Source organism: Bactrocera dorsalis, chromosome 5, assembly GCF_023373825.1.
Source record: "Bactrocera dorsalis isolate Fly_Bdor chromosome 5, ASM2337382v1, whole genome shotgun sequence".
Taxonomy (NCBI): Eukaryota; Metazoa; Arthropoda; class Insecta; order Diptera; family Tephritidae; genus Bactrocera; species Bactrocera dorsalis.
Window position 1 is genome coordinate 46,340,940 of NC_064307.1, and position 22,866 is coordinate 46,363,805.

General features: G+C 34.2%; 3 protein-coding genes and 1 long non-coding RNA gene across 4 annotated transcripts in view; 1 reads left to right on the forward strand and 3 right to left on the reverse strand.

The window, feature by feature from the left end:
* The window catches only part of LOC105233992 (UDP-glucose 4-epimerase), a 199,652-nt gene that overhangs the window by 116,172 nt on the left and 60,614 nt on the right, over positions 1 to 22,866 (reverse strand). The window lies entirely within an intron of this gene.
* LOC105232882 (uncharacterized) lies at positions 1,253 to 2,662 on the reverse strand. The gene is made up of 4 exons (XM_011214771.4): positions 2,454 to 2,662; positions 2,209 to 2,395; positions 1,488 to 2,149; positions 1,253 to 1,416 (listed from the first exon to the last, which is right to left on the reverse strand). Coding segments are annotated over exons 1-4 (867 nt in total). The 5' UTR covers positions 2,471 to 2,662; the 3' UTR covers positions 1,253 to 1,415.
* On the forward strand, positions 12,620 to 14,765 carry LOC125778869 (uncharacterized). Its single transcript, XR_007423010.1, has 2 exons — positions 12,620 to 12,857; positions 12,919 to 14,765. It is a non-coding gene; the product is annotated as an uncharacterized LOC125778869 (long non-coding RNA).
* On the reverse strand, positions 15,117 to 20,188 carry LOC105232883 (leucine-rich repeat-containing protein 15). The gene is made up of 6 exons (XM_011214772.4): positions 19,683 to 20,188; positions 18,892 to 19,035; positions 18,500 to 18,810; positions 16,659 to 16,807; positions 16,349 to 16,608; positions 15,117 to 15,607 (listed from the first exon to the last, which is right to left on the reverse strand). Exons 1-6 carry the CDS (start codon positions 20,159 to 20,161, stop codon positions 15,229 to 15,231), a joined length of 1,722 nt encoding a protein of 573 aa, XP_011213074.3. The 5' UTR covers positions 20,162 to 20,188; the 3' UTR covers positions 15,117 to 15,228.

Consider the following 22,866-nt stretch of genomic DNA (forward strand, 5'->3'; position numbering starts at 1 on the left):
CATATGGTTATCGCAGTTGTACTTGTACTATTGCAAAATTATAAGACCGGTCAAATCATAACTCGTTAAGTCTTAAAGGTAGGTATTTTGAAGATGCTGTGCTAATACTGTGCAAACAATTTTAATAACATAACTTACAACTTTAGAAACTTGGAAATAAAAAGCATAAAATAGGTGTTGCAAAACTATAAGAGCTCAGTGCTACTCTGATTGTGTTCTGCCGAGTTTTTGGATTTATGTTTTTTTTTAGCTTGAGTGTCTTTAGATTAGAAGTGAAGAATAATTCTAGCCCAAGCGAAAGCTTGAGAGTAAACGCGGATCAAAAATTGTACGCAGTCAATGTGTGGTATCCAATTATTTGAACAATCCAAACATCTATGGAGGTAATAAAAATGGTGGATGCAAACCAAAATTGTAAACGTATGTTGCTCCACACCTTCCAGCCTAGCCAGCGTAAAACCATATAGAGGATTCTAAAACCTGGCGTGAACATAATACGGGCTAAGCTAATTGACCCTGAAATACAGCACTGCGGCACTTCTACCTACCTACGGGCTAAACTAAATCAAGTACCACGTCTGTTACCTCGCCATAAGGCTGACCTGATGAGTTTTGCCAATTGAACCTCGATAATTAATATTCTTATATCAAGAATTACAAAACTTGGATTGAAAATGTGCTTCAAGGTAATCTTCAACGCGGAAGAATTCCGTCATAGTCCATGAGTGGGAGCATGAATAAGAGGATATTTGAATCGATAAAAGGTAAAGGAATTCAAATAATTTATTAAACTGGAATAATAAAATAACATTTATTATATAATACTTAAATAAAATGGAATAATCATAAAATTGAATGTTTTTTTTTAGTTTTGAAACACTTTTATTTGCTTTCCCAAATGTTTAAGTTGTGCAGTAGTGCTATTAAACAGTTCTATTCACATATTGAGAAGTTTTGGAATTTTGTGAGGTCTTATGCTGAGGTGAATTCGAAAGCTTAAATGCCAACAGTTTCCTCACAAATTTGTAATATCTGAAAGCAACAATGCCAAATCGGTTGTGTTTGTTTTGTTAATTTCAATATGTTTAAAGAAATTTGCAATTATTTTATTGAAATAGAATGGTGGAACTATTCTTCCAAAGACGTTATCTATTATAAATATATATATTTGTCTATTACAATAAATATGTAACTTTTGTCTTTATACATTGTACATTTTACTTCTTTCTAGATATGAATAAAAAGACATATGTATGTTTAAATAATGCAGTTATTTTATTAAATATACTTATTTAATAATATAAGATCTGATAAATACTTCATATAAAAATATGTAATCCTAACTATTATAAGAAAACATAGATGAGACAAAATGAAATGGTTCTCCCTAGGTGATATGCGTCAATGTATTGTGATCTGCAAAATATAGAAATTAATATATAGTATGTATTAGTATTTAATTTTTCAATAGTAGAATATTAGCTTACCAGTGGTTTAATTTTTCTGTAAGGTTATTGAGCACTGTTGTCATAGCTGTTAGTGCTTGCGTCATTTGGCTCAATACCCCCGTCAATTGTAGGTTTTGCTCCGAGGTCTTTTGCAGCTCCTCTCGTCTCTCCTGTGACATCTGCATCAAGACACCCATCAACTGTTCGTTTTGTTCTAAAATTTTTTGTTGTTGGGAAATGGCCCGCTCTTCCCGTCTCTCGTGCGCCTTCATTTTTTTTAGTATTGTTCCAAGCATTTTCACTGCTGTTGGTTTGGGGGCTTCAGAAACGATTGAAGCAGAAGTTGATGGTGTAGGAGAAGGTAGGATGGGAGGAGATAACCTAGAATGGGATACATCAGGAGAATATACGATAAGAGGTGGTGAAGTGGGGGGTGAAGGTGACGAAGGTAAAGTGCGGAGATATATAGCAGGAAAGGCTGGAGCAGAAGCTGGCGATGGAGTTGGAGCAGGAACGGGGTCCTGCTGATCCGAACTCTCAATACCCGACACTCCATCAACCGTTGTTGTCCCAAAGGTTGAATTTTCCTGCACCTCACATTCTGATACTTCAGCTGCTGGTGTGTCTACACCAGTAATTTGCAGGTGGGCTTTATCTTTTCGCGCTCGGCTACGCAACTGATGTTTCCAATGCGTTAACGACTATGTTTAAAAAAAACATATATTATTCTTTCGAGAAACACAAACACTTTTAAACTTACCTCCTTCCATTTGGTTGCTGTGCGTGTTGGTCCTTTTAAAGCATTTAATTTTTCTGCTAGCTCTGACCACAACATTTGCAGCCTTTGAGGGCTGGTCAGCTTCTTTCGTTGCAACTCAGGATGCTGCTTGCAGAACATTATATAATGCTGCAGCTGCTCCTGAGTTGTTCTTTTAAATTTTGAAATCCTAAAAATAAATTAAATTATTTACGCACCAAATTTAATAGATATTCAAAAATGCTCACTTTTCTTTGTTGCTCATTTCTTTATTTTGCTTTGTTTATTTTTAAAAAACAACTTTTAAACACTAAAATGCTTTTCACCTTCTGTGGTGAATTTTGTGTTTTTGATTTGTGAGGTTTGAATAAGAATAACCTCACAAGAAACCTCATCAATTTTTCCTCACAAACCACTTGTGAGGTTTTCTCAGAATGTTGCTCAAAATTGTTTCCACAGTATTAGAGTTGCCAATACACATGTTTTATAGAACAAGCTTTTTTCAAAATACTTACCCAGCATCTCGACAGGCAAAAGTTTATGGTATACTGTCAAATCTATCGCCACTGCCGTTGCCAAAACTGTATATGGGCATTTGTTATCATAACATAATAATTTGGGAAATGATCATAACATAAAAATTTGGCAGCAGGCAAGTACGACTACAGAAGCGCTTAAAAATTTGAAAAGTTTTTTTGAATTAAAATTTTTGAAAGGATGGCACGATTCCGATTACTATGGCGGAGGGGTAAAAAAACCGAATTTCCGTATAAATGGGGTATGTACGGATAGGGGAGCTTCTCCAGAGGAGGAATATCCAAAAAATATATAAAAATAACTACTATTTTTTAAAATATTCACGTTTAAAATTTCAAAAAATTGCACTAAGAACACATGTTATTTCTCTTCGTTGTACTAAATTTTTTTACGTTTTTACTCTGTTTATTCAAATATACACTCCAAGCATTGAAATAAGCTTACATTTCACATTTATTTTGTAATTTTTCAGCTAAATTTATAAATCACTTATCCAATTTATCGCTGAAAAGTTTAGTGTTTATATTTACGAGGAAAACCAGCTTTGTTACACCTTAAAAACCAAAAGTGAAGGATTTTTCAGCGTTTTCTTTGTTTGTACTTTCGAGTGATTCTTTTTTCTTTATTAACTATAAAAAAACTATAAAGAAGATTTTTCAAGCTAAAATTGAATATGTGAACATATTTCCATATGCATATTATACATACATATATGAATATATGAATAATATGTGATTTATATTTAATAAACACAGATAAGTAAAATCGTGTGATAATATTATAATATTACGAGCGAATACCCGGAGTGACTGAAGTACTTTCGTGTGACAGTCCTTTCTGTGTTGGCGGCCTTCGGCCGCGCTTTAAAAAATAACCCTAGCAGAGCGGATACCCGGGGTGACTCCTTTCTGCGTTAAAAATAAAAAAATATATTGAGTTTTTGTTATAAAGCGGTTAAAGGAGTTATATGTTTTGGTTATCATGCACTGATATGGACAAAATTTGAGTTTCCGTTATAAAACTGATAAGTTTTGGTTATTATATCTGTCAGCGATTTCCATTTATTTTTTGATGATACATTGTTTTGTATTTTAGGTGACGATACATATATTTTTATATTCAAAATTTGAGATTTCGTACTGTACAGTATACTTTTTTTGGTCTATCCTCTTGCAAGAGGAACTCTTATAATTATGTAAGCATTCGATTTGATATAAGCTTATTAGGGGTATTCTCTTGCTCTTGCAAAACCCGGTGCACGGTGCAAGCATTGCAGATTTACAACGGCACAACAACAAACAAACGCAGAAAAATATTTGCAAGGGCTGTGAAATATGTCAGACCAAAACCCGTGTATATTAGCGTGCAATGTCACGCAAAAATAAAATTGCAACCCTGTTGTAGTTGCCATTTTACATAAAGACATATTAAGTCGTTAAATTGTTGAGAAAGGTAAATTTTAATTATATTTTATAATTTCTATATAAATTATAAAGTTTTGTTACAGTTTTTTTTGTTGAAAATGTATGCAGAAGGTGCGCCAATTCACAATAGCCATGCACAATAGCCATTTACAATAAATTGACTGAATCAGTCGCTCATATATCACTAGATTCTGCAATGGGTGCTCTCGTGCCCTTGTATATTTCGGTGTAGTATTTTTGCAATCTGCAATCTTGCAAGAGCAAGAGAATACTCCTATTAAATTTAAAACTTCACTCATTCGCCATTGCATCTCTTATAAATTTTCTGCAAAGTAATAATATTAAACTGAACATTGATTTTTTTTGGAAAAATACTTTAAATTATTTTGAAAATGATACTTATTATTCCATATATATGAATATGTTGCCTCTTTGAAATTTTGATTGAAATGAAAACTGAGCTGTCACACTGCTGAAGTGACAGTCATTGCGTGGAATAAGTACCATACGAATTTTTATGTCATTTATTGTATTCCATAAACAATACGGAGTCAACTTACGAGTAGGCAATGCGTACAGCAATACATTTAGTATACCACAAACTGTTGCCTGTCGAAATGCCACGTTATAATATTGTAACAGAGTGTGGAGCCCTGTAAGACTGGTATCTGTTAGCAAACAAATGAGCGACTTGTTATTGTTCACTTTTGGAAACGTTAAACTATTTCTTACTTTTGTTCAGAGAGTGGGAAAAAAGTAACACTTCATCATATGATGTTCAATGATATCCTGCAAATATTGTATGCTGTTATTTTCTAACAGAATGAGATACGTTTGCTATGAAATCTTTTTACAGATAAGAGTAACAGATACTTTTGTTAGCGCATATCTTACCTATGTGTTATGCATAACAAAAAGTATTTGTTAACAATATTTCTGTTAGCGTTACTATTTTGGTTAGCAGTTTGTTACCTCTAACATATAAACATGTTAACAGTAACAAGCATATCTGTTACCCAAATATTTTAATATATTTGCTACCCATTTGTTACTTTTATCAAATTCAATTCTTTTAAATAGCATTCAGTATTTTTCATATTATTTTGTTTTATTTTTTTCCAATTTTAGGACTTTAATTACGTAAATTAATTGGTAAATGAATTAATACCATATACCATGTATACATAGAGTGTGAGGAATAATCAATTGTTAATTGAGGCTTTTAAAGTTATTAGTAGATAACTGTCTAGCCATTTTAACCTAAATATACAAATACATATAACTTCAAAACAATAACAATATGAAATTGCTTTCTATAACTTTCGACCGTTGCTAGTACTGTGAGCCCTTTGTAAGTTTCTGTAATCCTTTTTTTTTAATTTTCTTGTTTCCTACACGTAAACATAACGTTGTTGATAAAGACTATAAGGGTATTCTCTTGCTCTTGCAAAACCCTTGCACAGTGCAAGGATTGCATATATTTCCTTTTGGTGAACCGGCACAACAACAAACACACGCAGAAAATTATTTGCAATAGCTGTAAAATATGTCAGACCAAAACCCATGTATATAATTGCAACCCTGTTTTAGCTGGCATTTTACATAAAGACATATTACGTCGTTAAATTGTTGAGGGAGGTAAGCTTTAAATAGATTTTATAATTTTTATTTAAATTATAAAGATTTGTGAGAGTTTTTTTGTGTTAAAAATATATGCAGAAGGTGCGCTAATTCACAATAGCCATGCATGATAGTCATTCACGATAAATTGACCGACTCAGCCGTTCATATATCACTAGATTCTGCAATGGGTGCTCTTGTGCAAAATTGACAACTTTTACATTGATAATTTGTAAATTTCAGTAACTTTTTCACTTATACAAATTATCAATGTAAAAGTTGTCAATTTTTTAACTTTAAATGCAAATATCTTTAAAACTGTAAGTCAGCGGCAACTATATATATTTATATATATATATATTCGTGATCTGAAGAACGTCATCTTTCCAGTGATACCCATTTTATACCCGAAATCCGGGGATGCTATTCTAAATCCCAGCCAATTCGTTAGTCGTTATTCGGTAGTTTTTTACATGTATTTTGTTTTTGTAAAATTAACAGACTATCGTTCTACCGAGTAACGAGCTATCCATCTGGCAAGCTTGGTAATTGTTTCGTTACTCGGTAATATCACATCAGCTGTTCTCCTGATTCTTTGTACATCAATTTAAAGTACTTACCAGTAATCAATTTGATCTGCTCCACACAGTTTTTAATTAAATGACTGACAATTTTTGATTTGGACTTTGTTGAGGCATTTTTACTCTTTAATAAAATTGAATCAGCTGTTTCGGAATAAAATTTACCATACTACAGCGGTAGAACAAAACGTATGTTCATAGTTAAGCCTTGTAACGAAGTATCAACTAACAAATTACCAAATTAACAGGCTTCGGTCTGAATACCCCTATTATCTTAGTAAAATTCGTTAGTTGTAATCTATTTGTGACAAGCACAGTTGTTTCCAACGCTATTTACTGTTCCATCTCGATGTCATAGGTGATATTGCAAAGTTTCTCTTTGATCATGCAGTTTCAAAGGCAACGGTGTGATTTGACGTATCACCACCAAGCAAATGCAACTGTAAAAAGGTAATTTGATAATTATATTCAGCTTCTTTTGTCTAACTTTATTATTATACTAGTATGCGTAATTATTTAAAATAATTATTCGTAATTAAAATATTTACTTAATAAAAACTTACTTGTTGAAACGCCAAAATTAACCAAATTATTGCGCATTCCCCAGCTTCTGTTATTAATTCATCTTCTTGAAAAATTGTGTTACGCCTTTTCTCTTTTAACATATTAATATTTCGTTAAGCTTAAAAGTAGATAGTTTTTCTCTTTGTTACTTACGCTTTCTCCCATTCAATCGAAAATTGCACGAAATGTAACAGTGTTGGTGAACAGCTGGAAATGTTTCAATGTGTTTTTGCAATCTATTACCTCCGCCTTGCAAGGAAGAAACTACAAAGAGTAGAAAGGATTACAGGGTGTTCACGCTAGAAACCGGTTATGCCCAAGGACGCTAAGTAAGAACATTATCCAGAGACTCCTACCACAGCAAAAAGAGAAGAGAGAAATAAGAGGATTGGAATGTGGCAGCAACGGTGGCAAACTTCATGCAAAAGACGGTGGACCTACCGACTGATTTCGGACATACATTCGTGGATAGGTAGACAACATGTGGTCCTGGATTTCCATCTTACCCAAATACTCAGTGGGTATGGTTGCTTCAGCAGCTACATTTTCAAATATAGTCATGACTTTAGTCCATACTGTCCGACGTGTACAGAGTGTATAGAAGACTCTGAACACGTGTTCTTTTATTACCCTCGGTTTTCAAGTATAAGAGAAAAGCTGAAAGCCATCCTTGGAGGTTGTATCACGGTGGAAAATTTGACAGCACTTATGTGCGAGTCCTCTGTAAAGTGGAAAGCTGTCAACGAAGCGGCAAATCAAATTATGACAAAACTGAGACAATTGGAACAGATTAGGCGTCAGTCAGTCCGTGCAATAGAGGAGACTTAAATTTCTTCTTCTCTCCCATTAAGTAATACTTTGTCCAGTGGTCCCGTGGGAGAGAAATGAGGTGGGAGCAGGTTAGGTTTAACGGATTAAAGTCCCGCACTCCGGCTTTCGAGCTTCAATCATTGGTTGTTCGTGGCAACTGAGATCCCAAATGAAGCAATAAATGTACACATTTACATAGAAAGTTGTTTGTAGACGAATTCACAAACATTATGCGTATGGTTCTTTCAAATAAATATATAACTTAGCGAACCTTAATTAATTAAATGTTTAGGTAATAATAAAACCATGATTTCATTATATATTTCGAAAGATTTTAATGAATTCATCGTTATGCTAAATTCTCAATTCTGTTATTTTCGTGCCCCTCATGTAAACCGTGGTGAAACACACTCATCCAAAACAGAACCCCTTCGCAAAGTGAAATTTTGTGTAATGACCGCACTTCCACTTCTCTATGATATACGTTCTCTGGTTCCACTACAGTCTGTAAAATGTTCAATTTTTTAACTTATAAAAGAACAAAAAATGGCACCTATTATAAATCAACTGTTTCATTTTTTTTTTCATTCATAATTAGAACATACATTATAATAAATTTTTTAAACTACTGATGAAAACACGCTTATCATTTTAAGTGCTGCCGAAAGCGGATTCGAACCCGACAAATAGGTGATGGGTGTCGATCTGTTTGCCAAGGGACTTTTCCAGGATTTGACCTATTGTGAAAATCTAGTCTATGGTGGATTTGCTAAGTTTAAAGTCATACTGATAAGTTCCAATCTGTCGATAGAACCTTATATGCAATGATAAGAAGGCTGATCACGTGATAATTAGCTCAGTCTGCGCCATCTCCCTATTTGCGGATAGAGTTGAGCACACTCATACTCGACCAAATCGTGCTTAGCAACTGGAATATGAACTTTTTCAGCTCCTCGCCGTCGGCTTTAAACAGCTCAGTCGGTAAACCACCGACTTCTGGGGCTTTGTTGTTTTTCAGCCGCCTGAGTAGCGACGCGGGTTCTTCTTCATCCGACGCAGCACTGCATTCACCGTTTAGAAGTTTCGAGAAGTGTTTCCTTCAAATTTCGAGTGTATCTAGCCTAGCCCTCGACTCAAGCTTCATACACACAGGGCGTGTATAGGGCATATCTTCTTTCTGTTGAAAATACGTCTTTTTCCCCTCCTCTTCTGCCGCTACCATATACAAACGGCTGCATTTTAACTTTGTATGCTACATTTTTCTCTACAGTGACGGCGTAACATTCATCACAGTGCCTAGTATTTCTGCGAGGGTAGCAGTAATCTACCGCCTGTGGTATGAAGAAAACAAGAAAAGGGGTCCCACTGTTCGTATACGTCCTCGCGATGGGAGTTCCTTTGGTTAAGAAGGATTGATAGTCGAGTACGGTAACCTTTGGGTATCTGTTCCCAAGATGTTGAAATTCCAAAGATATCTTTTTTGCACACCTTGGCGTTGAAATTGGATAGCACAATCTTAATATCATGACGGGGGCATATTACATTTGCTCTTTTCTTCTTCTTGATTCAGATTGTGGGTATTCCTGTGTGAGTTTGCCTTTCATTGGAATTACAGTGGCATAACCCCAGCTGGGGAGAAAGTTTCATTGATCTCGTGTTTATAGCAAGGCCCTTGTTCCAAGACAGAAGTTTGCTTGTGCCGCACCTCCTGGTGGATAAACATTCCAACTTTGTTGAGACCTTAAACCGACTCACTCAAGCCCAAACTAAGAAGCCATTAGGTCGTTTATTCTAGGCCTGAACTAAAATATACCAGCAGCACCCTTTATAACCACTACCTAAAACACTTATAATTCGTCTAAGCTATTGCTGACGCGCGTGTGTAAATTTCAACAGGAATGTATGAGTATAGAAACTAAATTATCTGGTTAAAAATACTGCAGCAGATATCAACGAAATAATGACAAGCCAATTTTAGATCGAAATCCCATGACCCTTTCAGATAATGAATTCATTAACACAGGAATTAATAGTTCTTAGTAAACGAAATCAACCAGCCCAGTTGAAGCCCATAAAATTCACCCATTAGGGCAGTCGCCAAAAAGGCACCGAGTTTTGAGTTTCTTGAAATGCGAGCAAATAACTAGGACTCTTTTTTTGGTAATATTCCATGAGTTAGCACATTTATTTCCGCCTTTTTGCGAAGTACTTTGCATAATTTTTCTTTGTATGCATTGGTACTTCTTTTTTGCGCCCTCATTAGCTCAAGCAGAATCACGCCATTTGCTGATATTCCACTTCCTGACACTTTCTCGTCCAATTGGTGTAAAGTGTTTTTTACCGCTTTGAGTGTATCACTACACACATGTCACTGGTTTTGCAATTCGCAGGTCATTTAAGTTCAGTTTTATTCTCTTTGCATTTAATGTAACGCAATTTCCATCTCTTGGTGTTTTTCTTCTTTTAACTCGAGAGGAACTTACGTTAATCTTGTTTCCATATACTTTATTTTCCTCGTTTGGCGTATCCACTCCAAGGGGTGTTTTACTCTTCTTTGTTGTTGGTTCTACAGAAACTTTAGCAAGAGGAGTTTGATCCGTCTTACTCGCTCATACTATTATTTATTGAGCGTTGAAACTTACGAGCTTATTTCTCAAGAAATTCCGACTAGATTTCACTGTTTCCATAGGAGGCAGAGACGAGAAGAGAGACGATTTTGCTCGTGCAGTGCCTTTCTAGAGTCTTCTTCTTCTAAAGATGCTTATTGTTGTGCTTTCGACCATGCTTGTGAGATTATCTGATACCAAGTGCCAAGTGTGCTTATGGGCAAATTACTCCATCACAGCCTTCCTCGAGCATCTCTGCTACTTTGGTCGGGGACTATTCATATTATATAAATATTTGCAGCTAATCTACGTATTTGGAGGCCGTTCACCTGCTAATCACTATAGTAACTGAAGTTGGCCTGTCCTTCTACTTATTAGTACAGTAAATTCAAATTTTTTGCTGCATATACTCGTAAGCCATTGCAGTTCATAATTGAGCTTTGTCATCAATCAGCCACTAAAGGACAGATAAGTGATAGTGGACTATTGAATGTTAAATATTTATTTAATGTAAATATTTTAGTAAGCTATACTAAAAGATTTATAGAAGGTTGTAATGCTAAACGTCATTATGCGTGTTTTATTTGACTAGCAAATTAAGCTATTAGCTTACTTTGTATGGAAGATTTGATCAACATAATTATTAGGATGCTTCAAAAAAAATGTTTAAGTTTTTTTTCAACTCTTACCCCCTCAAATGTTAGTGATTGACAAACAAAAAATCCTCCTTCAAGCCAGGCGCTGTAGCTTAACTCTAAGGTGTTGCTTTTTTTTATGTTTCCATTCATTTAACATAGGAATTCTCGTTTTTTCATTCAAACTAATATTTCACCAACTAATTTTCGTTTCTCAAAAATAACCATCACTTATTCAGAAAGTTCACTTTTCAAACTTTAAAAATTTCTGCGACAAAGTTTGATTACACGACTCTACAAAAAAGTTTTCGTTCTTTGTCCTAAAGTTTATTTGATGATTTTCTAATTAATTATGAACAAAAACGATAAAAAATACTTTTTTTTCGTATAAAGTTCGCTTTTATAAAAGTACATATAGCTATAATACTATATTTGGGGTTTATTAAGAGATAGTACCAATGAACATAAAAGAAAAAGTAAAAGTGTGCACTTTTAAATTATTTTTTACTTTTTTGTAAGTTATTTTGATAGTAAAACTTAATAAAAATAATAAAAATGTTTTTTAAGTGATTTCATTTTAAATTAAAAATTAAAACCACATATTTTAAAAATATCGTTAAAGGGGTTTTCTAAATAAAAAAGTAAACTTTTTCATGGCATATATTTTTTTCGTCTAATTACGACATAAAACATTTACTGCTTTAAAGTTATGGTCAAATTTTGTGTTGACCCGTGTAATCTGAATTAGGCGATTAAACATAGTGATTTGAAATTTGGAATTTTTTCAATAAAAATAAAAAAAAGTTTCTGAGAATAATAATTTTGTCGCGGGAATCTTTAAAGTTTGAAAAGCCAACTTTATGAATATGTGATGTTTAGTTGGTGAAATTTTAGTTTGAATGAAAAAACGAAAATTCCTATGTAAAATGTATGGGAATCTAAAAAAAAATAGCGACCCCTTAGAGTTAAGCTACAGCGCCTGGCTTGAAGGAGGATTTTTTGTTTATCAATCACTTACATTTGAGGGGGTACGAGTTGAAAAAAGAATTTAAAAAAATATTTTGAAGCACCCTAATAATTATATTGGCTTGTCAGAAGCTATCATAGCTTTTATATTGAACTAGAGGCATTGCCAATTCATCGCTTTTTTCATTCACAATAGCTATGGTTTTACCAAAAAAAGTAGTTGGCAATAACGATAAAGTTCATTTTGAGAGATGGAAATGTAAACAAACCAAAATTACAATTTTTTTTGTTTAAATTAAAATTAATACAAATATGAACATTTGTTATAACTTTTTTGTATTAATATCATCAAATAAACAAAATAAATATATATACATATATAGTAATTTAATATCCCGCTTACAAATTGAAGAATTCAAACTAACCTTTTCTCCACGTCAGACATTTTGAAATAAATTGATTATCAGCTGACTGTTCCCGCCCGCATTGCCAACACACTTCGATAAAATATCATTAATTTAAAGATTAAAGTAACAAAAAAAACTAACAGCCGGTTTCACGAAACTGATTTAAGTGAAAATTAATTTATTTCAGTTTCACCATTTGACTTAATTTGTATTTAAATGGTCACCCTTTGCCATTTAAATATTAATTAAATACTGTCATTGCAAGTAGCAGAAGATAAATACTTATATTGTAAAAAATGGAATCTGACGACGAAAGTGATATGGAGTGCGAGGTTTTAATAAATATATTTATAAATCGTCGCTCTCGTATAATGAGGGAAAGAAAAAATTTTTTTATATATTATGATGACGTTGATTTTCGGGACAGATTTCGTCTAACTAAACAGTCTGCTTGGATGATACTCGAACTAATTAGGGACAAAATCCAGCACAAAACTAAGAAGTAAGTATACAAGAAAGTATTTCCAATTAAAAGTTATGTTATTCTTTGGAAAATATTGCAGAAATGGTGCTATGTCTCCCGGATTAATGCTTTTAATAACATTGCGTTTCTTTGCAACTGGCTGTATGCAAAGAACTGGCGGTGACCTACTTATGTGGCGTTTCAAAAAGTTCTTCCTGTCGCGCAATAAGAAGAGTGTGCCACAACATTTCATTGTTAAGAGAACGCTTTGTAACCATCCCATTGGAATTAGAAAGTCAAAGAGAAATTCAGAGACAATTTTATAAAATTGCAAAGTTTCAGTACAATTTATTTGTTTACATAAATCAGCTGTTATTCTTACTAACATCCCTGCTTTGTCATTTTTGGGTTGCCAATTATGAATAATGGTGAAACGCTGCAAACTTAAGTGCAAAGTTAAATAAAAATCAAAATTAAAATTAAATGAAACTTAATTTTCAATTAGAAAATTTCGTGAAACCGGCTGTAAGTATTTTCAAACTAAAAGGTAAAGTAAAATGGTAATGGGGAAAAGAAACATTATTATTATTTCTAACTGAAAAACTTTAAATAATGGTATTTATTTATTTTTAGTAAAAAAAATACGAGTTCGTAGTTGGGCGTAATCGGACCACTGCCACGCCCACAAAACGCTATTAACCGTACCATAACTAAGCTTTATATGAAGATATAAATCTCTAATTTGGTATAGGGCATCGCAGTAGAGACACCTGTAGGCAAAAAAAAGGGGGTGTGGCCCGCCCTCTAAAAAGTTTAATACATATACATATCTCCTAATACAATAAAGAAATGAAAATGGAAGAAATCGGAAGATAACACCGCTTCCTCTCCATATAACGGTACTGTTGAAAACTAGTAACGGGATAAAACTTAGCACGAATAATGCCTTTTATGTATGCTGTCTTATGACCAAAAATTGTTCAAATCCCACAAAAACTATTCAATCCCAAGTTACCGAATAAAATTTGATGGAAAACTTGACTAATAATAGGATTTTTGAACATCCTGCTGACTCTTTATGATTTGTTTTTTCGTATGTGTCATGTTAATAGTATGTGGTATTGTAAAAAATAAATAAAATCGGGTCGATACTACCCAAACCCATATTCTACGTATAATGATTTCAGTTTTTCTAACAACCTTTATGGTCTCTCAGTGTATAAGCTATATATAAGATATGTGTAGGGTTTTCAATAAGAGCCTTTGAAAGTACATTCGATGCCATTATGTATGGGACTCGACTACTTTTGCATGACCACCACGGGCACGTTTGCAGAAGTCCAGACGCTGAACCCAATTTTCGAAGGGTTTTCAAGCATAAATCGGCTACTGGTGAAATTTTACTTCGATATTCGTATGAAATTCATCAATCGTCGCTGGCTTGTTAGCATAGACTTTACGTAGCTCCACAGGAAATAGTCTAACGCCGTCAAAACGCACGACCGAGGCGGGTTTTCGCCGGACTAATCAGATGTTATCCTTGCAATAGCTAAATTAATCAATATTAACCAAGTCACAATTTAGTATATAAATACTTAGATCCCCTGGGTGGCCGAGCAGCTGAAAATGATATTGCAATATGAAATTCTCTTTACAAATGCCCAATCTATATTTTTAACAGTGGCATTATTTGAAAATATTACCATCCATACCTGTACATGTAACAACACCACAAATTATTAACAGTTTTTTGCTCGAGTTTTTGTTCAGAATTTCATTGGCTTGAAAGAAACATTTAGAACAGGCTTGACACATTGTATATGGTTTCGTATCGTCCTACAATTTGTACTACATGTCTGTTTAGAATATGGAGAGTTTTAATTTTTAGTTTTATATCAATTACAAAATATTGTCTTAGTATTTTAAAAGTTTTAATGATTTTCATGGAGACGTACCTTAAGATGGTGTTAGTACCCATTGGAAATAATGAAATTTTCAAACAATAGTTAATAAAAAATCGAAAAGTCTTGATTTTTCACTTTTAAATAAAAACAATACGTCATAATTGTTTAAACACACATTTGCTTTGTAGTTTCGAGTACTTAAATATTTTTATTTTTTCACACACATACGGTGCATCCGTCGGCATCGATTTTGTATTATGAAGGTAACAGATTTTCTCAAGAGAGAAAGAACATTCAAAGGAAAATTTTATATAATTTTACTCACAATCTATACAATCGTTTTTCGTTTGTTTATATAATACTATATACCGCTATATGAATATTAGCATTGCAATATTTATATCTGAAAGAGTGGTTTATACTATTAATAGAACCAACGCACGAATAATGAGTGTTAAACGGAATCACCCTGACTTTAATGCCACAATGAACAGATCTACTAAATTCTAATCACTCCTAATTGTAGTCGTATATATATGTTTCAAGTATAAATCAAAATATGTTGTATAATTCATATGAGTCATAATGCGATGCTTTCTTAAGGGAAGTCTTGGAGATAATGATAACATACTGGCCCATTGCCCTTCGCAAAGGTCATCGTATCGAAGTAAACCTACTTCGTGTCCACCAAGACTGCCAGGTCCACGACATACCGCCACTTGACCATCCCACAATTTGCCAGAGAACTCTCGTATCCAACGTGCTAAATACAAAACTTTGCAATCACAATGCCAAGGATTCTTATCCAGTTTGACTGCGACTAACTTTTTTAAACTGCTAAATGCCCCGTTTTGTAAATATTGCAATTTATTCGAGTCAATTCGCCTGCAAAGAAAAAAATAAGATTTCTTTTTAAAACAATGGAAGTAAGGATTGCATGCGAAAAGACGACGAATACGTTGTGTGCTATTTTTATATTTTCGCAATATGCACAGAGTATAATACCTAGAATAGTGGTTATATAAATGCTAAATTGAGTAAAGTTACTTATGAAAAGTGACATACCTTGGCGGAATAAGTTCTCTTTGACCCTCCGAGAACCGCCAGACACCAAATTCGATGATCTTAGTACTACTAGTCAAATGAAGTAAATCGAGTCATTAATTCCGCTGTTTTCCATATGCTGACATGATACTTTTCAACTTTCGCGAATTTTATATCATATAAATCGGTCCTTAAGTATCTTAGAATGACTTACTGAACTTACTACTAAGATCCATAAATTATTAAAATTTTCCTCAAAAAGTGGTGAGAAAAACTAGTGAAACTGAAGGTTTCGGAATTTTCAAAATTAGTGAAAAAACTGTCAACCTGATCAAGCGTCCCTATCCTGTCTCGATTTCTACGCAATTCTTTTATACAAGTTTTAATCATTCATGCTACTGAGTAGTTTATACTTGTATAAAAAATAAATTCACCCTAACGAGTGTATTACCCTATGTTCACGCGACTTCGAGAGCACATTACTTCCATATAAGTATAGTAAATTACTTTTTAATTATTAATTAGTATATAGGGTAATTTTTCTGGAAGATTACATAATTAACGCCTTCGAAAATTACTTACAGTTTTTCCAAGTTTCCCAATGGCGTGAAAGCGTCGTCTTCCATATTTTTTAGTATGTTGTTGTTTAGCATAAGTTTTTCTAAATTAATTAACCCTTGGAAATCATTCGACTCAATTGTAGTAAAATTATTCGAAAACAAATTAAGACTTATTAAAGAGTTCACATTGTTAAACAAACCATCGGGTATGTCAGAAAGATTGTTTTGTCCTAACAACAATTCCCGCAGTTTCTTTAGGTCGGAGAATGCATTTTCGTCAATCTAGGGGAAAAGTGCTGTGATAAAAATTAAGATTGTTTAAATGAAATTACCTTCGAAATTCGATTAGTACTTAGATCCAAAGTAATTAAGCTTTTCAAATTTTTTAATAATTCCTTGGACACCGATGAAATTCGATTGTTATGGAGAATCAAGCTACGCAGGTTCTTCAGGTCGGAAAAGAAGTCATCCGAAATGCTTGCTGTAAAAACATAATTTACAATCACATGTCTAGTACGGGTTTTTTATATTTTTGCACAGTATACATACATATGTACATGTCATTGTTATGAGTAAAATAACAGTTCTTTGTAGCTAAACATATAAAATTTGCTAAACTTTAAATTCAGCTGATTCTTCCACTTTACAGTATATATGTATTATAAAAAATACCAATAGTTATATCGGGACAAAACTTTGTTCTAATGGAGTCTTTCATGTAATGTTTCAAACATACAGATACAGCATATGTTATAGCTGACTTCTTTCTCAAAATATTGTTTATACTGTAAGGTATATTATTGATATATCCATAAACTAATACTAATACTAACTATATCGCAAAACGAATACGTCTGTGTAAACTGACGTTGAGCAATACAGAATTCAGAAAGAACCTCTCCGAGGAGTTCGATATCAAACGCGGTTTTAGATAAGGCGGCTCCCTATCGTGAGACTTCTTCAATTTATTGTTGGAGAAAATAATTCGAGCTGCAGAGCTTAATCGAGCAGGTACAACCTTCTATATGGTTTACGCCTGGTCTGGTAGTGAATGAGGGCAAGACGAAATGTCTCCTGTCAACAAACAAACAGTCGTGGTGACAGTGTTAACACCAACAACAACGTCTGAATCGAAATTCAACACAGAATAACTCTTGCTAACAGGTGCTACTTTGGACTGAGTAGGCAATTGAGAATTAAGTCACTCATTGTTCCTGTCCTGCTATATGGGGTAGAGGCATCGACGATGACAGCATCTGATGAGTCGATGTTACGAGTTTTCGAGAGGAAGATTCTGCGGAAGATTTATGGTCCTTTGCGCATTGTCAACGGTGAATATCGCTTTCGATGGAGCGATGAGCTGTATTTGACATTGATATAGCGTCCAAAGTAGAGGCGTCCGAAGTAGAGAAATAGAAAGATCTCCACTCCGCTGGAAAGACCAGGTGGAGAAGGACCTGGCTATACATGGATTTTTCAATTGGCGCTCTGTTGTAAACTCGGCTATAACCGCGTAAGCGGTGTCTATGCCAATAAGGCAGCAGATATTACTAAAATTCCTAAACAATATTCTCTTTCCTCCATATATGTTATATAAAGTTTTTCGAACTTCTGGTTGGTTTTATCTTTGTGAAATCGAGTATCTAATTCTGGCAAAGATCTGTCGTAATATACAAAATGGATAAAATTGTATTAATAATACCTCTGTCCCCTTCGCTATAATAACGAAAATCATTATTTGTAATAGGTGGGTGCTGGGATAATTCATTGACGTATTCTTCCCATTTTCTGAATTAAACACAATATTATATATTCAACTAATTTTACTAAGATACTTACAAACTGGCAGATATAAACGGTACAAAGGCACATGAAATGTGAAATCCTGATATTGGGTATATGGGGGCTAAAGAAATTATTGATCCGATTTTATCATTTTTGGCACAAGATAATAGATTTGAGATGGCATATCTTAAAGGCACTATTTGTGCAAAATTTAATCCCGAAATTTTTGTTTTTGCTTTCTCAGTGCGGTGCATGTTTATTATATAAAAACACCTAGAGTTTAATATTAATTAGAAACGTTCGACCGCTTTTGGTTGATATTTGGGTCCATTGTCTATTGACGTATATAACTAAATGATAACATATATGTACATATGTATATACTTACAAATAAAATTAAATGAAAAATCGATCATTTTTAGACTTTTTAAATTTTTTAGACATCCTGATTTGAGTTCTAAAATTTCATTCCGAGAGAGGTCTAAGTCTTCTAGCACTAATTGATCGCGAAGTAATTCCGGTGAAAAATGTAGTATTTTATTTTGGCTTAAGTTAATGACAATTAAACGCTGGCTATGACCGAATAAGTTTGTTGGCAAATCGGATAACAGATTTTTGCTAACGTCTATTAAATTTAAGTTACGAAGCTTCCAAAATGTTACTGAATCCAAGTTCTCCAAATTGTTGTTTTGAAGACGCCTTAATATACATATGTGTACATGCAAATCATAAAATAATGTTAATAAAACCATTTAGCTTGATAAATACCAATGAACTTACAATTGCAAGAGACTATCCAAATCTTGAAAGAGATTCGCTGGAATAAAGTTCAGAATGTTATTGGAAAGGTCCAGTTCTTTCAGCAAAGTCAAACCACGAAAAGTGTCTTTATGGAAAGTTGAAAACTGATTCCTTGAAAGGTCGCTAAAAAGATATTAAAACTTTAAATAGGACAAAAAATTTACCGCGCAGTGTCGGATACGATAACATTAACGCTTTATTTGCTGGCACAAAAAAGTGTTATACATAGTCACTTCTAAAAGTACCACCTTTAGCGCTCTAACTTGGTTTTTATACTGCCGTATGCATACATGTCAATGTCACTGTTAGGGTTAGAAGTATTTGTACATACGAAAGTGCCATATCGCTAAAAAACACGCTAAGCAAGTGAAGTGGACTCGGCGCCTGTTATGGCGAATCTTATTACATTACTTTGTCAGTTGGTGGTAATGTCCTTACTGCTTTGATTTTGTACTTGTAAGAATGCGCTTTATCGATAATCACAACATTTAAGTAAATGTTCGAACTAATCAGCTATCACTATTAACCTATTCGGTTAATTTCTTGGAAAATACTGGCCCGTGCCCGACCCCTTCTCGCCGCTTCTGAATTATACTCTGTTAGTATCCACTGCATAATATGTAACCATTAAAAATTAATCTCTCCCATCCTGTCGTTCTTACGTGACCCATAAGTACATATGTATATATAGATATGCATACATATGTATGTACTTTACAAATATACGCTGGCACAAATTTAGTCTTTTATAAAAACCTACCTATACTTACATTGATTCCATATTCATTGGTATTACTTGTGAAACAGGCAAAGATACAAAATTTGCGTTCCAGCATGTAAAACTTTTCGTTTCGGGAGAACAGCGACATATTCCTGAAGTGCATCGGTTCCACTCATTTTGACTTGCTGACACGAGTCGCCAGACTGGCTGTTCTATTGATCTTAACCTGTTTTCAATCTGGCGTACTCGATTTACCATTGCAACATTTATAGGTGAAATAAAAGTATCCGCAGAACTAACTTTTAACCATCTTTCAAAATCACTATCAATGAATGCTTTTACCGTTAATAATTGTTTAGATAAATAATTCAAAACTTCACACGCGTTTAATTTACAAGAATTATTCTGCTGACTTTTTGCATACTTGTTGTCATCAAACTCGTATCTCTCACGACTCGTCTGATCTGTTAAACCATATGAAAATAGAAAAAGTAACAATTTTAAAACTAATATCCTCCTAACCCCCATGTTCAATATCGTTTGTCAAATGAATAATATTTATACCCCCTTATATGCAATTTTTGAAAAAAAAAGTAAGGAATGCTATGTCCGGTTGCAACAGAACATAAGAATTAACCGAACCGATTATATATATATATATACTATATAATATGTTATATAATATGTTATACGCGGTATTGTATGATCTGACAATTATGTAGGTATTTTAAGGTCAAGGTGAGTATGAAGCTAATAATTTTATTAGCGAAATTAGCGATTCGGGAAATTTCATTGAGATGAGAGAACATGAGAGCTACGTTTTTCAAATGCTCCTTTCTACTCAAATTATAGCTCTAAGGTGGACAAACCAACGAATGCCTCCAACTTAATTAGTTACGTCAATCTAATCTTTTCAGTAAATGAGTTATTATACTTTTTGCTGCAGGGTGCTAGATCATAAACACATACTTGTATGAAAACATTTACATTACAAGATTCTTAGTAGCAGTTGTCTAATTCAATTATGTCAATTAAAGCAAGTAAAGTGAAAAAATCTTCCAAACATGTGTGGGCACACAATGCTAAATAGTTATGTATATGAGAGGCTACGTAGAGATTTAAATATAAACATGAAAGGAAAGGCTTAGTTCGAAAGTAACCAAAACATTTCTTGCTCAGGCATTTTACCGGATGAAAGGTGGAGAAATGTTTGCGGGAGCTGGCAAAATTTAATTTAAAAATGTTGCAATTGAATTAAACATTCGTTATTAGCCGAAATCGGTAATAAATTATAATCTTATTTAGGTTCTTAATAACTTATACTCTAGGTCATAGACTCAATTAGTGTTAAGTAAAACAAATCATTATAATGTATGTAAGTTAGCACTCCACACTTTTTAAAAGTATCATATTGCATTAACATCATAAAGGGTGATTTTTTAAGAGCTTGATAACTTTTTTTAAAAAAAAACGCATAAAATTTGCAAAATCTCATCGGTTCTTTATTTGAAACGTTAGATTGGTTCATGACATTTACTTTTTGAAGATAATTTCATTTAAATGTTGACCGCGGCTGCGTCTTAGGTGGTCCATTCGGAAAGTCCAATTTTGGGCAACTTTTTCGAGCATTTCGGCCGGAATAGCCCGAATTTCTTCGGAAATGTTGTCTTCCAAAGCTGGAATAGTTGCTGGCTTATTTCTGTAGACTTTAGACTTGACGTAGCCCCACAAAAAATAGTCTAAAGGCGTTAAATCGCATGATCTTGGTGGCCAACTTACGGGTCCATTTCTTGAGATGAATTGTTGTCCGAAGTTTTCCCTCAAAATGGCCATAGAATCGCGAGCTGTGTGGCATGTAGCGCCATCTTGTTGAAACCACATGTCAACCAAGTTCAGTTCTTCCATTTTTGGCAACAAAAAGTTTGTTAGCATCGAACGATAGCGATCGCCATTCACCGTAACGTTGCGTCCAACAGCATCTTTGAAAAAATACGGTCCAATGATTCCACCAGCGTACAAACCACACCAAACAGTGCATTTTTCGGGATGCATGGGCAGTTCTTGAACGGCTTCTGGTTGCTCTTCACCCCAAATGCGGCAATTTTGCTTATTTACGTAGCCATTCAACCAGAAATGAGCCTCATCGCTGAACAAAATTTGTCGATAAAACACATTTCGAACCGAACACTGATTTTGGTAATAAAATTCAATGATTTGCAAGCGTTGCTCGTTAGTAAGTCTATTCATGATGAAATGTCAAAGCATACTGAGCATCTTTCTCTTTGACACCATGTCTGAAATCCCACGTGATCTGTCAAATACTAATGCATGAAAATCCTAACCTCAAAAAAATCACCCGTTACCATACAAAGTAATATAATACGACACCCACCAAATCGCTGAAACTGTGTCACGTTGTTGCGACAAACGTAAGTTTAGCGTTAAGTATACTGACGTCCGAGCAGGAATCAGCGCGTAGTGAAAACAGCCTGAAAACCAAAAAGTAAAGCTACGCGATTGCGGAGTCTGCAGTATCAACAGGTGTAGGAAAAAGGACAACAAGGATATCAAGCAAACCATTACAGACAACGTACAACCTTCATCTCCACCAATCAATATAGAATAATTCCTCTCTCTGGAGATGCTTAAGTAGCTAACAATACAAAAGAAGTAAGCTTGTTAGAAACAGCAAATAGAGTGAAACATACAATCTTCTTTTCCTTCTTTACTGGCGTAGACAGTCGTTTCTTCTTTTCGCTACGTGGAGTCAATTGGATATTCCAAGGGAGGCCAGGTTCTTCTCCACCTGGCCCTTCCAACGGAGTGGAGGTCTTCCTCTTCCTCTACTATCCCGGCGGGACAACATGACGCTTTAATTCGCTGAACTATGTCAATGTCGTCATATAACTCATACAGCTCATCGTTAAATAACGACATAACATAAATCTTTCGCAGAACTTTTCTCTAGAAAACTCGCAACTTCGACTCATCGGTTGTTGTCATCCGCCAAGCCTCTGCACCATATAACAGGACGGGAATTGTGAGTGACTTATAGAGTTTGGTTTTTGTTCGTCGAGAGAGGACTTTACTTCTCAATTGCCTACTCATAGCACCTGTTGGCAAGAGTTATCCTGCGTTGGATTTCCAAGCTGACATTGTTGGTGGTGTTTATAAAACTATCTACGACTTCAAAGTTATGACTGTCAACAGTGACGTGAGAGCCAAGTCGCGAG